Source organism: Drosophila mauritiana, chromosome X (assembly GCF_004382145.1).
Source record: "Drosophila mauritiana strain mau12 chromosome X, ASM438214v1, whole genome shotgun sequence".
Lineage (NCBI taxonomy): Eukaryota > Metazoa > Arthropoda > Insecta > Diptera > Drosophilidae > Drosophila > Drosophila mauritiana.
Window position 1 is genome coordinate 8,597,164 of NC_046672.1, and position 14,752 is coordinate 8,611,915.

At 41.8% G+C, this 14,752-nt stretch overlaps 1 protein-coding gene across 1 annotated transcript; it reads left to right on the top strand.

Annotated features, from left to right (window-relative positions):
• On the top strand, positions 1 to 11,381 carry LOC117147534 (transmembrane protein fend). Its single transcript, XM_033314466.1, has 4 exons — positions 1 to 1,113; positions 7,870 to 7,917; positions 8,614 to 8,856; positions 9,283 to 11,381. Exons 1-4 carry the CDS (start codon positions 856 to 858, stop codon positions 9,694 to 9,696), a joined length of 963 nt encoding a protein of 320 aa, XP_033170357.1. The 5' UTR covers positions 1 to 855; the 3' UTR covers positions 9,697 to 11,381.
• Positions 11,382 to 14,752: the final 3,371 nt, after the last annotated feature.

Below are 14,752 nucleotides of genomic sequence, written 5' to 3' on the forward strand. Positions count from 1 at the left end.
GTTTTCGTTGGTTTCGTTCAGAGCAGCATTAACCCTCGACGGCGACGCTCGTTTTTCGGTTGTTCGGCTCCTGAAATCGAAATTGTAATTTCGCACAGCGTATACATTAGATTTTTCCTCCTTTACGTGTCGCGCGTGTGCTATTCTTGTTATTGTCCCGTCGTCGCCTTTTTTTTCGGGTGTATACTTAACAAAATCGTTACAAATAACCGTTTTTTTTTTACATGTGTTACTGTTATTACTGCTTGGTACTTAAAAGCACAAAAGTCAAAGCAAATAAAGCACGTTAAAGAGAACACCGAAAAAAGAATAACAATAACAAATACAAATACAAATACAAGTAAGCTAGCTTGTTGTTGGTGTCGCGCAGCATGTGGAGTTACAGTTAACTGTAACAGTTAACGGGCAGCAAAGCGGCAGGCGGAGAAAGAGGTGTGTAGGAGCAGTGGGAGAAGCACAAGGAGCAACAGAAGCGAAAAGAGAGGTAGAGAGAGTAGGATTTACTGCTTCTTCGCTTCACTAAATGCAGTCGACGCTGCGATTATTATGTGCCAGCTCCAATAACAACAAACGCAGCAGCAGCAAAAAACCGCCGCAGCAGCAGCAACGACAACAACAACAACAGCACCACCACTTGATACGAAAATAAACAAACAAAATCAATCAATTAATCAATCTGCTGAGCACACCGCTCTCCACGCCCACACACACACGCGCAACAACACACAACAACAACACACACGAGTGCAAGTCAACGCCCACGCCCATTGGAGAAAAAGGAGGGAGTGGCAGGACGACAACAAGCAAAGGAGTCGTAGGAGAAAGGAGGAGGCAAACCACGAGGACGAAGACAACATGTTCCACTCACTTGTTTTGATGGCCTGCGCCCTTGCCGCCCTCTCCGTCGCCCAGGGGGCGGGGTTCGCTCGATCCAAATCGCTGCCGTTATCGCTATCGCTATCGGTATCGGTATCCTCGTCATTGGCATCGGCATCCAGTCCAGGAGCTGCTGCGGACCCAACAGCCGCCGTCACCGCGACCGCCCCCACCCCCGCAAGTGCTCCATTTGCCGGCAAACAGCTAAACAGATGCCGTCAAAGTTGCTATCAGCAGGTAAGAATCCAAGTGTATACATAATACGCAAGAGTAAAACTAAGAATCCCAATTGAAGCACCAGAAACCCCAGACGCATAAACCCCCAGACTCAGACTCAGAACTCAGGGAACCCGAGATAAGACCTCGGATCGGATCGTATCGGATCCGTTTCGAACCCAGTCCGTTTGATGGACAGTTGTATGCCCAGTTGAACGGCCATATAACCGATAGGGCATTCGCTGTGTACACAGCGAAAAATAATATATGACTGACATAAAGTCGGAGGATCGATGTAGATTTTGGATTGGCAAGTGCAGATTAGGGAACAGCTGGATTTCTAATAATATACGAAGGGTTTCCAGGGCTGAATAGCCAATTTGAATATGGTATACACATATGAAATCTATATATGTTACATAATATGTGATACCCACATATGAAACTTACAATTTTCAAATCTTTATGTAACTACAGCTTTGCTTTCCATTCAAACATAATTTTCAACCCTTGATTCATACATATATGTATGCATGCACGCATCATTGACTTCTCCATGTGGACATGTATCTTCAAATTCTCATGTTAATTAACAATCCGTGAATTTGCATGTTTCTGTTATTTTTCATTTCCTTCAAATCGTATTTACGGGCGGCATCTGGTTTTCCTAATTTATTCGTAGTTCCGAAACCGCATTTTCCAAAGATGGCCGACCAAGCGAAAGGGAATAGGGTTGAAGAACTTCCTTGGACTTTTTGATCCATGTAGAATTTACGTTTGCGGTAATAACTCGTCCAAGATTCCAGGGGCTTACGATTCAAATACTTCACTAGAAACGCTCGAGGAAAATAGTTTTCCCAACACACAGACACATTTTCCCCGTCACTTCTCAAGTGCATCGCTGTGCCGTCCGTCAGGTTCTCCAGCTAATGCGATTAAGATTGCCCTAATTGAGGTCATGCCGAATTGCCCTCCGGCTACCCGCCCCGTTTTTTCTCGCCGTGTAGGGAACAGTTGTGCCCTGGACGACACCGACCTTCAAGGTTCGGAGACGCGGACACAGACGTCGATGACAATGACAATGGGCTCGGTTTTCGGGACCTGAACAACTGGAGAGCCCGGCAAACTGGCGAACTGGAGGACTGAAAGACTGAAAGACCTGAGGAACTCGAGAAGGCGACGTCATTTTTTATGGCCGCTCGCTGGGTCTTTTATCTTTTATCTACGGGTTGACATCGCAGCTATTGCCGCTGCTGCTTCTGTTGCCGGTTATTATTGCTGTTGTTGTTGTTGTTGTTGTCGCTGGCATACCGCTTACCGCTCAGGTAGTCACCGCCGGTCGCTAGAAAGATGTCAACTGGGTGGTCGAGCGTCGCTAATAGAGATCGGGAATTCAATTTGATCCGTCCATAGACAATGGCTAAAAAAAAAATGGACGAATAAAAGCCAGACAATCCGCGCAGGAATAAAAGCTCTCGGATCGAATTTGTACAAAGCTGTCACAGATGGATGGACAGAAGTTGGGCTGAAAGGGAACCTTTACCTTTTCGAAAATAGAGAGCAGGTGGGCAGAACAAAGGGGAATACAGAAGACGAAACTTTGAGAAATCACCGCGAAAAATCAGAAACAATTGAGAAGGTGAATCCAAATGGGGATAACTTATGGCCAAGTGTTATGCAGTGACTTCGGATTAAATACACCATCATTTACAAAATTAGTCTTGGAAAACGCCCACTTATCAGTTTCTCGAAAGCAAATAGAATATTCCAATTAATTGAACTCACCGCTATTTCGAAGCTATCACTTGCTAAGAGCAAATAAATACACAAAACTAAAGCCCAACTAATCAATATGAATAACAAAGTTTTCCAACCAACAAATCCAAGTTGAAATTTGTCACTACAATCGGTGTCGAACTACTGAATCAGAGAACTCACACACACCACCCCCGAAATTTCAAAATTTAGTACGCTGAGTTGACACTTTCTTGTGTTTTTCCCCTAAAAACAAACTTTGGGTCCCCGGGGATTGGGTTTCCCCTCCGCACCGCTGCATGTAACCGATCCCCAGCGAAATAATTTCGAATATGTATTTGTCCCCTCGATGTGCGAGTATTGAAATCAAGACGCAGCGCTGAAGTAGAAGTTTCCCACCCAAGCAACCAGTTGATTTCTAAATGCGTGACTTCCTGGAACCGCGCTGATCTGTCAGCGATATCGGAAACAGAGGATGGAGGTGGCTGACAACTGTGGACTGTTAATAAATTTCAATCAAATGAAATCAAATTTTCATATCGATTCGGTCCGAGGAACTCCCCGCCAAGTGCGCATGCATAAATCAAGTGGGAAAGACACAAGAGTATAAATATCATCTCCGATTTCCAAGTAAGTCGAGCTCTCTGCGGCAACACGGCATGGGATTTAGATTGGTATATGGAATTGGAGTTGGAATTAGAGTTGGAATTGGAATTGGGTTTTCCATTCGAGTGGGGAAACAAGGCAGCGAGAAACCGACGAGCTGATATTCCGAACCGGGCAGAACGAGGCAGTCAACCCAATTGACTCCATGAGCAGTGCTCATGAGTGCTGTGGCGACACTTACAATGAAACATGGGATGAAACTCGAGAGGCCAAGACACTCGGACCGTCTGGGGCACTCGAGATCGTTCTAGGGAAACGCTACAATGCCACATCCAGTACGACCAAGTCCAAATATAGAGCCAAAGTTTATTGATTTAACCACGAGAGCACACGGCAGCAATTTGTCCACACATATATATGTAGGTAGTATGTATGTAGTTCGGTAGCACTTTGATATCAGCCCATTATACGACTTAAGCATCCATGAGTCGCATAAATAATGTGAGTGTAACCTACGATTAAACACCATAGCCATGACTAGACTGGTTATTCAGATGTTATGTTATGTTATTCCAACTAACTGTATGTCCAATCACTTCACAACACTGTAAAATATGAAATATTTAGCCATTGGTTAACTATAGTAACCTAATATAACCTATAACCTAAGGTTACTATAAAAAGATTACCAAATAGACAAGTTCATTTATATCGTACATAACATAAGTTAATCTTCACTGATTATTCAGACTGAACTGGCAGATGTTCGCTATAAATTTCCAGCACTCAACTTTCTTGTTTAGCTTTAAATGTGGCCAGGCTTTTCGGCTTTAGTTATGCCAATCTTTGCTGATTATTTAGTCCGAAATTGCAGATTTCAGGCACGAAATACTTAAGCTTTCGCCTGTGTGCTGTCTGCATTCCTGATCACCGTCATCATCTCCATCCCATATGCCCTTTGAAGTTCGCTCAAGAGTTTTGGATGAGATGCTGCTGGGTGGATATGGGTGTATGGGATGGATGGGGTGGTGGTGGTCGAGGTGGTGGAGTTGGTGAAGGTGGTGGTGATGGTAATGCAGGATGCCTCGCCTCGCAGAAAGTCAAAAGTTCTTAGGGGTTGCAGGCTGAGCTAATTTCATGCTCGGTTCGCAGGACTAACTGGAACTAATCCACCCATCCATTCATCCGTCCGTCCGTCCATCCAACCCCCAAAACTGAGAATCGGTTACTGAGAACAGGAGAATCCAAAGAACGGGGAATGCGATTCCGAATCCAAATGCGAATGCGTTGCTCAATCAGCGCCAAATTAACACCATGAAAGACTTTTCCTCCTTCACTTTGGATATGTGCTGGGTGGTTGGGCGTTTGGGCGGTTGGGCGGTTGGGTGGGTTAGATGGGTGGTGCGATGGGTGCGCTCGGGTGCTCCAGTTGGCTGCGTGGCATTCGGCATTTTTTGTTCCGGGTGCTGCGGTGGCCGGAAGATTCGATCTTGATGTATATGCTAGGCACGTAGTTCGGCCGCTGCTGGTGGTGGAATCATCGAATATATCTACGTACGTATCTGCGTACGTGTCTCATAAAAGCCGCTCAAAAAACTGACTGACTGACCCAACTTCGGTAATTTATGTGGCCAGAAGGGAGTCATGTGCCCATGGTTGCCACACTTGTCGAATCAAAAACTAGTTAAATAACTCAACAAAGTTAGCATCGCGAAAGAGAAAAGTGCCATCTTCTAGTAATTTTACTATAATACTAATAGAACCATTAGAAATAACAGAATAATAGTGTTGTAAAAGTAAAACAAAAATCGTATTAACTATAACCCTTCAAAAGTAAGCAAATAGAGAGTACAAATTGCAGGATTTACTGTCGCTTACCTGAATTGGGAAAATCTTGTTTCCCCCACGTACATATGTACATGCGAACATCAAAGGGAATTTTCATACTCTTAGGTGGGAGTTTTCACACTTTTCTTCAAGTGCATTTGTGCCGAGGGTGTGAAATACCAGGGCAATTGCATGTAAAAGTTGTCGCTGCCTGCGTTTAATTTATTTGGCCCAGACACATTTTCGGCCAGGTAGTAGGCAGTTGTCCATGGACTCCAGACTCGAGACTGTGGAAAGTGGAAAGTGGGAAAAGGAAAATGCGAGCTGTGGAACTGGGAAAATCGGGCAAAGATTTGCCAGTTCAGCGTTTTCATTCAGTCATTCGGTCATTCATTCGTTTATTCATTCATTCGGTCATTCATTCGTTTATTCATTCATTCTGAACGCCTTATTGTTGTTACTTATCGCCCAAGTTGTTTCAGGTTCAGGCCCTCATTCGCATCCACATCCACATCCTTGTCCACAATTTCAGTTGGAAACGCAATCCTCCCCTCATCAACTACATCGTCTACATCTTCAGAGGCCAAAAATTCAATTGAGCGGAAAATATGTTGTCTTTGCGATTTTCCTTTTGGCATTCGTCGTTTTTATCTGCCACAACTGCTTGGTTTTGGTCCTGCTCCTCCTGCCACTCCTGCTCATTTTCCCTTTCCGTTTTCCCGGATTTTACTGATTTTCCTGCCTTATTGTGTAATGATGACAAAGTGCCGCCGTCAAAGTTGGCCCAAAAGGTGATGGCAGCCATTGTCCGTCGGTTTTTTCCTTTCCTTTGCCCAGGATGATGGATGATCGATCCAGATGCAAGTAGTTGCTGTGCTACATTTGCACAAAGTACGGATGCATTTAAGGGCTTAGTGAGCTGGATGTGCTGGATAGCTAGATGGTTGGATAGCAGCGGAGTGGCAGTGGCTTAAGGTTGCCAAGGAGAGCGATTGAGCCAGCGAGATAGTATCGGGAATAGCTTTAGTTTTCAAATAAAAAAAAACGATTTAGCTGCACGGGAAGTAGCATTAGTAGTAAGAAATGTTAATTGTTTGAAAAAAAAGCAGCTTTACTTTATTTTATATTTACCCAATGCATTAAAATTAAATATTATGAGTAGAGGAGGAGAGCTCACGAAGCTCGTCGAATGTCAATTAGGCGATTATAATAGATTGCTTATTTTGATAAGGCTTAATTTGACACATGTTCATGTTAAACAAACATTAAGGTGCAAGTGTTGGCAGCTATTATTATTAATATTGATTTTTACTAAAGCCAACCAGGCAATGTGTGTTGGCTTAGCAAGTTTGCTTTATTAAATAAAAAAAATAAAAATTAGAGTCACATTCTATATGAATAACTTGATAAAATCAAGCTAACATTTCAATCATGGACCGAAATTAACTAGTATAACGAATCGGGCGAGACTGTAGATAAAGATTTCGGAAACTCAATGCCGGCGAATGCAATAACCATAAATCTGGCTTGCAGCGAACATTAGGGTTACTTCAACTTAACCCAATCCTCCCCGAAATCGAAACCGAAAACGAATGCCCAATGAATTGAGAATCCGCCTCGTTTGATTTTTTTAATATTGTAAATTCCGAGTCATAACAATTTGTCACGCACCCATCTCTAATCGCCCATCGACTGACTCGTTCCCATTGCCATTTCCTCATTCAGCTGTCTGCTTCTCTGCCTGCTCATTCATAAAAGGACTGCGGACAGACGTCAAAGAAGCAGGAGGAGGAGGAGGAGGAGTTGGGGTGGGGTTACTGGTCCTAGCTCCTAAGTCCCGTGTCCTGCGCCCTGGTACTCCGTACTGCCCGCTGTTCCATTTTGTTGCGTTCAGTTCAGCTGTTTTGAGACTAAGGCGACAGTTGACAAAGGCTAAGCAGGCAGTCCGGTTTGATCCCGATCCTCCTGCTCTCTCTATCATCCGCATGCTCGTCCTCATCCTCATCGTCCTGTCACGGCAATCCTCCTCATTATCCTCATTGCCGGCAGCGTGAAATTTTCAATTCGCCATAGACGAACACAAACGTTTGTGGTCATTTACTTGTGCACAGAAACGGCCAGGAGAATAGCAAACGGATTAGCAAAATTGCCCAAAACAACTAAACAATTAGGCAAGCGTGCGATTCTCTATCACTTGATGGTTCTATTGATTTCAATATGGGGATTAGTTTATGCTGGAAACTGCATATTAGCACTCCTCTTTGAGGGTATATGCCATTAAAGTACTATTTTCCTGACCGCTCCTGTATATCTACATAGACTCTTCTTTTTTTCTTTATTTTTTTCTTTTTTTTTTGCCGCCTGCCTGGCTTGCCTTTTATTACGAGTTACAAATTTGCGTCTATTGTTGGGGCCATGAGATTGGTGGGAGGGGGGTGGGGGATGGGGCCAAGAGGAGGCTGCTGATGACTCCTTGTTGTTTGTCCTGGCAGCCCGGGGTCTTGGGCCTGATTACTTTTTGCTAGCTTACTTAAAATTCGATTAGGCCACGCCCACTAACTAACTTTGTCCTGTCGTCTCTGCTTGCAGCTTTCCAAGGACTGGCATTATTGTAAGGATTCCGTTGATTGCACAAACGTAAGTATCTCCATTCATGTTTGTCTTTTGTGCGACAGCCTAACGATGTCATTAACCCATTAATGCCGGCTCAAAACAGCCAAAAAAAACTGAGCAGTCCACTACGTATAGTTTAACTGAATTATAATCTAATGATCATTTAGTGGAGCATTTGATCAAATCACAAAAAAATCCCTCAAGTGTAGCGTAAAAAATCATTTAAATTTAAATCATTTGCATTGCAAGCATTCCACTTTATTTGCCATACCGACTTTAATTTTTGTTAGAAATTTGTGCAATTTTCTAAATTTCTCTGGAGAAGCATCTTTTTAAATGCCCGAAATTAAATGTACATTTATTATCGCAAGCCGGCTGAAAAAGGGTTGTTTCTGTTGCCTTTGCCACTGTCAAATTGCCGTGCGTAAACATTTTTAGGCACTTACACGGCAGGGACATGAATTATGCCAAACGAAACAGCCAGGCCTTAATGGGTTAAACGTTGTCGCCCGGGGGCGAAAAGTGGCAACCGAAGGATGAACAAATTTCATTGCCTACCTGCGGGCGCGCCACATAATTACAAGAAATAATTGACAAATAGCTAACTTTACCTTCCTCTTCACCTTTTCAACCGTACCTGTGTGTCCTGCCCGGGGCGTTGTCCTTGTGCTCCACCGCATCGTTGGCAATCCTCGAATCCTGTACTACGCACCACCACAGTGCTGCCAAAAGCTGATGGCACCCTTCGAGCTGCGTATCCTGAAGGCCCAGCGCCAGGAGTCGCTCGTCCTCACGGACATCGGCTGGGATGAGATGATAGCGAATGCCTCGCGCCAGTGCCTCATCACCTGGGAGGTGTCCGGCGGCGGGCTCATCGGCAATCTGCTAACGGACACCGCCCGGGCGGAACTCTCCCTGTGGCCGGACACCGTCTACAACATCCAGGTCAAGTGCAAGCACAAGGTGAGTCCACTCATTCAGTTTGGTATCTAGAGATAAGAAGAACATGGTACAAAATTAAGCACTGGGTTTAATAGTTAAGATCTTAGTAACATATGATATATGGCGTACCATCTAGTTGATGCTAAATGGTAGTAATGAGGCGGCTAAATAAAAGAAATTTCACTCGAAACTAGCTTAAACTAAGGATTAACCCAATGCGGGTTAAGTATACAATATGCTTTCTTATCTACAACTTCTTATCTAATCTATAAAGAGATTTCGGGCACAAACAAAGCAAAAGAGATTTTATGCTTGTGCTTATAGAGAAGTTAAGAAGAAAAGATCTTAAAAGTAGGTAGATATACGATCTTAAACCGCCTGTCTATTACATTCTTCCACATCCATCGACTATATGCTATATGCTTTCTTTCGATTTCAATTTATTAGCTCACGGGTCTGATGCGGCGTTCGATCAAGCTGAATGTGGACACCAGCCAGTTGGTGGGCACGACAACGACCACCACGACGACCAGTAAATCGAGGACCCAGATGCAGCACGCGGAGCAGCCAGTGGACCATGCCGATGCCTTGGAGCACTCGCAGCACATTCGCGTTCCACATCCCACGGATCGTGTGTACATAATCAGTGCGCTGCCCACGCCCAGCGAACTGGGCGGTGTGGTTTATCCGGCCTTCGGGGCGCTGGCCTTCTTCCTGGCACTGCTGGTCATGTTCCTCTTCCTGCGTCCGCAGCGCAAGCGGTTCCCTCTGGATGCGGACAGTGCGGACACGGCCACGTTGATAGGTCGCAGCTCGAGCAGCTCGAGGAACTCACTGGACGCCTCCACGCTGCATGTCTAAGGCGGAGGTTGCCCGGAGAACTTGTAGTCGTATATATATAGATGTCTGACTATGTGATATTCTGCACCCCAAAAAAAAAAAAAACAAACAATACAAAAAACAAGAACAAATGAACAAAGGACGCGAAGAGAACTGTGTACATACCCCTTGCCGCGTTAGTTAGTCCTTTCCTATCCAAAATATTAAATCCTGGATTTTGATTCGATATGAAAGATCAGATTCGGATCGAATCGAATTGAGTTGGAGAATCAAGCAAATTTCGCTCAACTAAGTTAAGTTTTATCCTCTGCCATTCGTAGATCCCAATGCCAAACCAGCGCAGTCATATACATATACACGCATGATTAACATACATACATAGCTCTATATACATATACCAACTATATTATACATTTAACGCATTTACTATATACATGCATATACATATATCATAGTTATACAAGCAGGAGCAGCTAGAGATCAAGATAAAGATAAAGATACAGATGCAGATGCGTTAACGGTTACGGTTACGGATACAAATATATATAGATATATATATATATATACTATATTATTATATACTATATATATTATATTATATTATATAATAGACTAGGGGCCAGCGGCCAACCAACTACATACACCAAACTAAATGCAACAAATTGCTACAAATTTTTTGTCAATCGTCGTCGCTCGCTTGCAAACATACAAACAATATAAATTTGTTTTTATCTCAGGTTAAAAACAAATAAATACCAATTAATACAAATACAAAATATCATGCATCTCTTTTCCATTTTTCGTCGTCTTAAAACTTAAATGAAACATAGTGCATAAAAAGCTAAACGAAAAGAAAAAGGAATTACAAATTAACAAAAACGCAACTTAAATCAGAAGTAAATATTTTTCAAAATTTTTAAATGTTTATACCTAGACAAACTCAATTGAATTAACAACAAAGTAAACTATTATAAATGACTTACTGTACTTGAGCATGTAAAAACAAAGTAACAAAGTAACTAACTAAAGTAAACTAAACTAAACTATGGTTAAATGGTTAATACGGTTAACTAAAGATCTAAGCTGAGAAAACATAACTTCGCTACGCAAAATGCCTGTACATATTTTAGCCCTAATTTATTTATATTTAAACAATCCATTGTTTTGTTAACCTATGATTTTAAGGATGTGGAACGTTTCCCAGGGGCAAGAAGATGGTGTGTCTCCCAACCTGAGGGAAGTTCTACTTCAAGTTTCGAGAAAAGAGCGAACAACCTAATCTAATTAATTGAGTGTTCCTGCTTTCGATGAAACATAAGTTTCGTATGTTTTTAGTGTCTGCTCCAATGGTTGTAGTATCAATTAGTGAATTTCGATTAAATCAAAAAAGAAAATTAGAAAGGCGCAACCAATCTTCTTTCCCCCAAATGGAATCTCCGGAGTGATGAGAACCTTGTGTAGTGTGAACCCATTGCCATATACAATGCAGTCCTAGTTTAATTTTAGTTAGTTTAGTTAAGCGATCCAAATGTGTTACCTTTTATTTTATTTTTTTTTTTGTGTGGCAGAGACTTGTTAAGACTAAATACGAAATATGCCAATCACATTTTAGATATATACATATTTATATATATACTGTGTATGAATAAATTCGGACGAGAAGGATGGTAGCGGATGTGCGGCACCCTTTCAACATTTATCCTTTATTCGTTTATTATGTAAATATAATTTGATTTGTTATTGCAGCTCATTTTTGGCTACTTTTATTTGTTGCGGGTTGGCATGGGAATATACATACATGCATGTGTATATACCCCCCTCTTTGTAATCAAAAAACTAAGCCATCGATTTTTGTGGCTCCCCTGTCTTCTGCTCCCTCCCCCTCCTCCTCCTCCTCCTCCTCCTCCTGCTTTTGTCCTCGTCCTCGCACTTATCATATAAATTAGAGTTGGGATATGCAAATGCATTCCGTGGGACGTGGGGGGTTGATTGTGTAAAGGGGTCTCGTCGGTGTCGATTATGAGAAACTTCTTCTTTGGCTAGATGAAATGGAAAAATTCCTTTGCCGCGGCCGAAAAAGTATTCTCTAAAGAATTTCCGATTAAACTTTTCCTTTCCTCGCCGCTTTTCTGCGAAAAACTCGCCTTTCGTCGGCTTGGGAAACTTTTTCGTTCGCCTCTCTGCTGCTTTCTATATATTTTTTTTTTTAATTTTTTTTTACTTTTTTAATTTAATTTTTTTTTTTTGTGTTAGCCTTTCCTATGTTTTTGGATTAGCAAAAAAGGGGGTTGGCTTTGGCGGCCACTTGGCTGCCATTAGATCCGCATCCCCATCATCCCCCTTTTGCTTCAGCTGTTGTTTGCTCGGCCACTTCAGCATCCCCCCGCTCCACTCCGCTCCGCCACGCACTCCACATTCTCAAGCACTTTTTATAAACCAAATTAAATTTATATGCCCCTACAGCTAAAGCAGCCCCCGCAGCCCCCTCAGTACCGCCTCTTAACCCATGCTCGCCTGCCGATGTCTGTGTTGTGTTTTTTTTTTTTTTGTTTGTGGGCCAAGCCAATCCCAGGCTCTCGACGCTGTCAACTGCCAATTAGCTGAGCATTTTTCAACATTTTAAATTGTCTTCCCAGAGTGCGTGGTGCCCCAGCCCATTTCCGAAGGGGTCTCTTCCAAGGCGGGGGGATTAGGTCTGGGCGACACTTGAGTGAGACGTCCGAGCGATTTTGCTTTTATAACCCCAATACCCATTGGGGAACAAGGGCATGTCCACTGGCAATACCCCTTGCTAGAATAGTCGAGCATGCTCTGCCTATCATGGATTCAAACAGTAGTAGTATTCAGTTCAAATTGAATATTTTTAATTTGTTTTTTTTTTCTTTTTTGGGTTTTCCTGTATTTGAAGCTCCATGCCCTTGTTTCCAACTACTCAACTAAACTCTTCCAAATAAATACATATATATTTAAAGCGTATATAGAATATTCTTTAAAGAGAAACAAAGAATACAACTTAAGTGTGGACTGAAAAACGTGTTAAACTTCGATTCCTTTGAATGTACATTTCAATCTTTTCCTATTTTTTATATCACTTATTTCTGAATGTTTTCAAATGAATGTATAAAAAATATATAAAATTAGCTGTACGTATTTATAACCAATACAAATGTTAATTGATAAAGAAAACATTTTGAACTTAGAACAAAAACAAACATAACCAAATAAACTTCTTCCTGATAAGCTAAGCATATTTATATATATAAATATCAAAAATATATGAAAATATATAGAATACTTTGTTATTTTTATTTGCTTTTTTGATAACTGATAAATACTTGAACTTTGAATTAAGTGAAGCATGTTATGAAATAAAGATAATGATAATCGTTTCTCAAATCATTTTATCACTTAACAGTTTTAGCTGCAATCAAAACGATTTTTGTTGCATCTCTTGATAAAAGACAAATTTCTAATGTTAACAAATAGTGACTAAGTAAATTCCCATATATAAAATATTTAAGAATCCAAAGTGCTTTGTTTCATTTTGTTCTAAAATGTGAGAAATAATTCGAATCCACTTGGAGGCGACGCGCTTCCAATAGGCGTCCAATTGGACTGCCAGTTGCTTTTGATCTTGCCGGAGAGAAATTAGAGGGTAGCGGTGGTGCGAGAGCATTGCGCTTCCGCTCGCTTGCGCTGTTTGTTTTAGTTGTTGCTTTTGTTGTTCGGCTGTCAGTTGTGCAGCGCGTGCTTCATTTATCAAAAAGCAATTACAATGTTATTTCGATAAAGATGCTCCAATGCTCCCAATGGACACGCCCACACTCACGCCCCCGCCTCTCCACACACACACACAACGGCGCACCCAAACAAACAAATACAAAAGAAATGAAATTCAGCGGTAGAGAGAGCAAGCAAGCAGAAGAAGAGGGAGAGGGAGAGCACGAGGAGAGGGGCCCACCTGCCAAATCCAAATCATTTGCCAAAATCCACCTCTCTCTCTCCGCTTAACCCTTAGCCACCACCACCCTTAACCCCTACTCTGGCCCCAACCTTGTTTGGCTTTTTGATTTTTATTTTGTAATATAAATTATCAAACAAACAAAAGTAAGCAAGAAGGCAACCAAAAAAACGCTATGAAAACAAAAGCAATTACAGCTGATGTCAAAATAGTAGCAGTAGGATTTCTTTGTGTTTTCTTAAAAATTCATCAGCTAAAAAAACGATTAAAAACATAAGGTAAGATATCGATGACAAATTTAAATTCATTTTTCTACCATAAACTGATGAACGAATTTCTCCAAAGTCTTAAACCGATTTTAATCAAGGACCTGCTGCTATTATCTTGACCGCAGCTGTACACATATAGAGGACCTACAAACATATTGTATTACAACACGATGGAGATGAAAAAAAAGAAGTATAAACAACAAAAATTATTAATTCTAAGTAGACAAAAGATAGAAGTGGACGAAGATAAAGGAGAAGGAGGAGGAGGAGCAGATGAAGCGCAAAGCAAACCAAATAAAATTAGACTACGACTAAAAGGCAAACGAGAAGAGAACAGAAGAGATAACTTGGCTTTTTGGGTGGTTGGGTGGCGAAGGGCGGCCGGCGGGAAAAGTGGGCGGGGGTGGGTGGAAAAGCGAGCATGTGTTTGTACCATAAAAGGTTTCTCATTACAATTTTGTTGTTGTTCCCGCTGTTGTTTTTCTTTTTCTGTTTTGTGTCTTTTCGTTTTTTTTTTTTTATTTTGGCCAAGGGTCGTCGCATCGTTGCACAAAATTACTTTTTTCCTTTCCTCCAAAAAGTGCCAGCGGGCAAAGGGAGTGAGGGAGGGGGGCGGGGATGATTTTTCCGGGGGTGGGGAGATAGGCCAAGGGAATAAAGCAACTACAACAGCATCGGCAACACACTGCGAAGAAAAGAGGGGTTTTCAATTTAGAAAACTTTTGAAAACATCTCAAGTGTTCGAAACCAACTAGAAAATATTTTTTTCGTAACTAAAGTTGTGTAAAATTATCTGCACTTTAATTAATCAACGATTAAAAGATAATGTTAAGGCTAATATATTTTC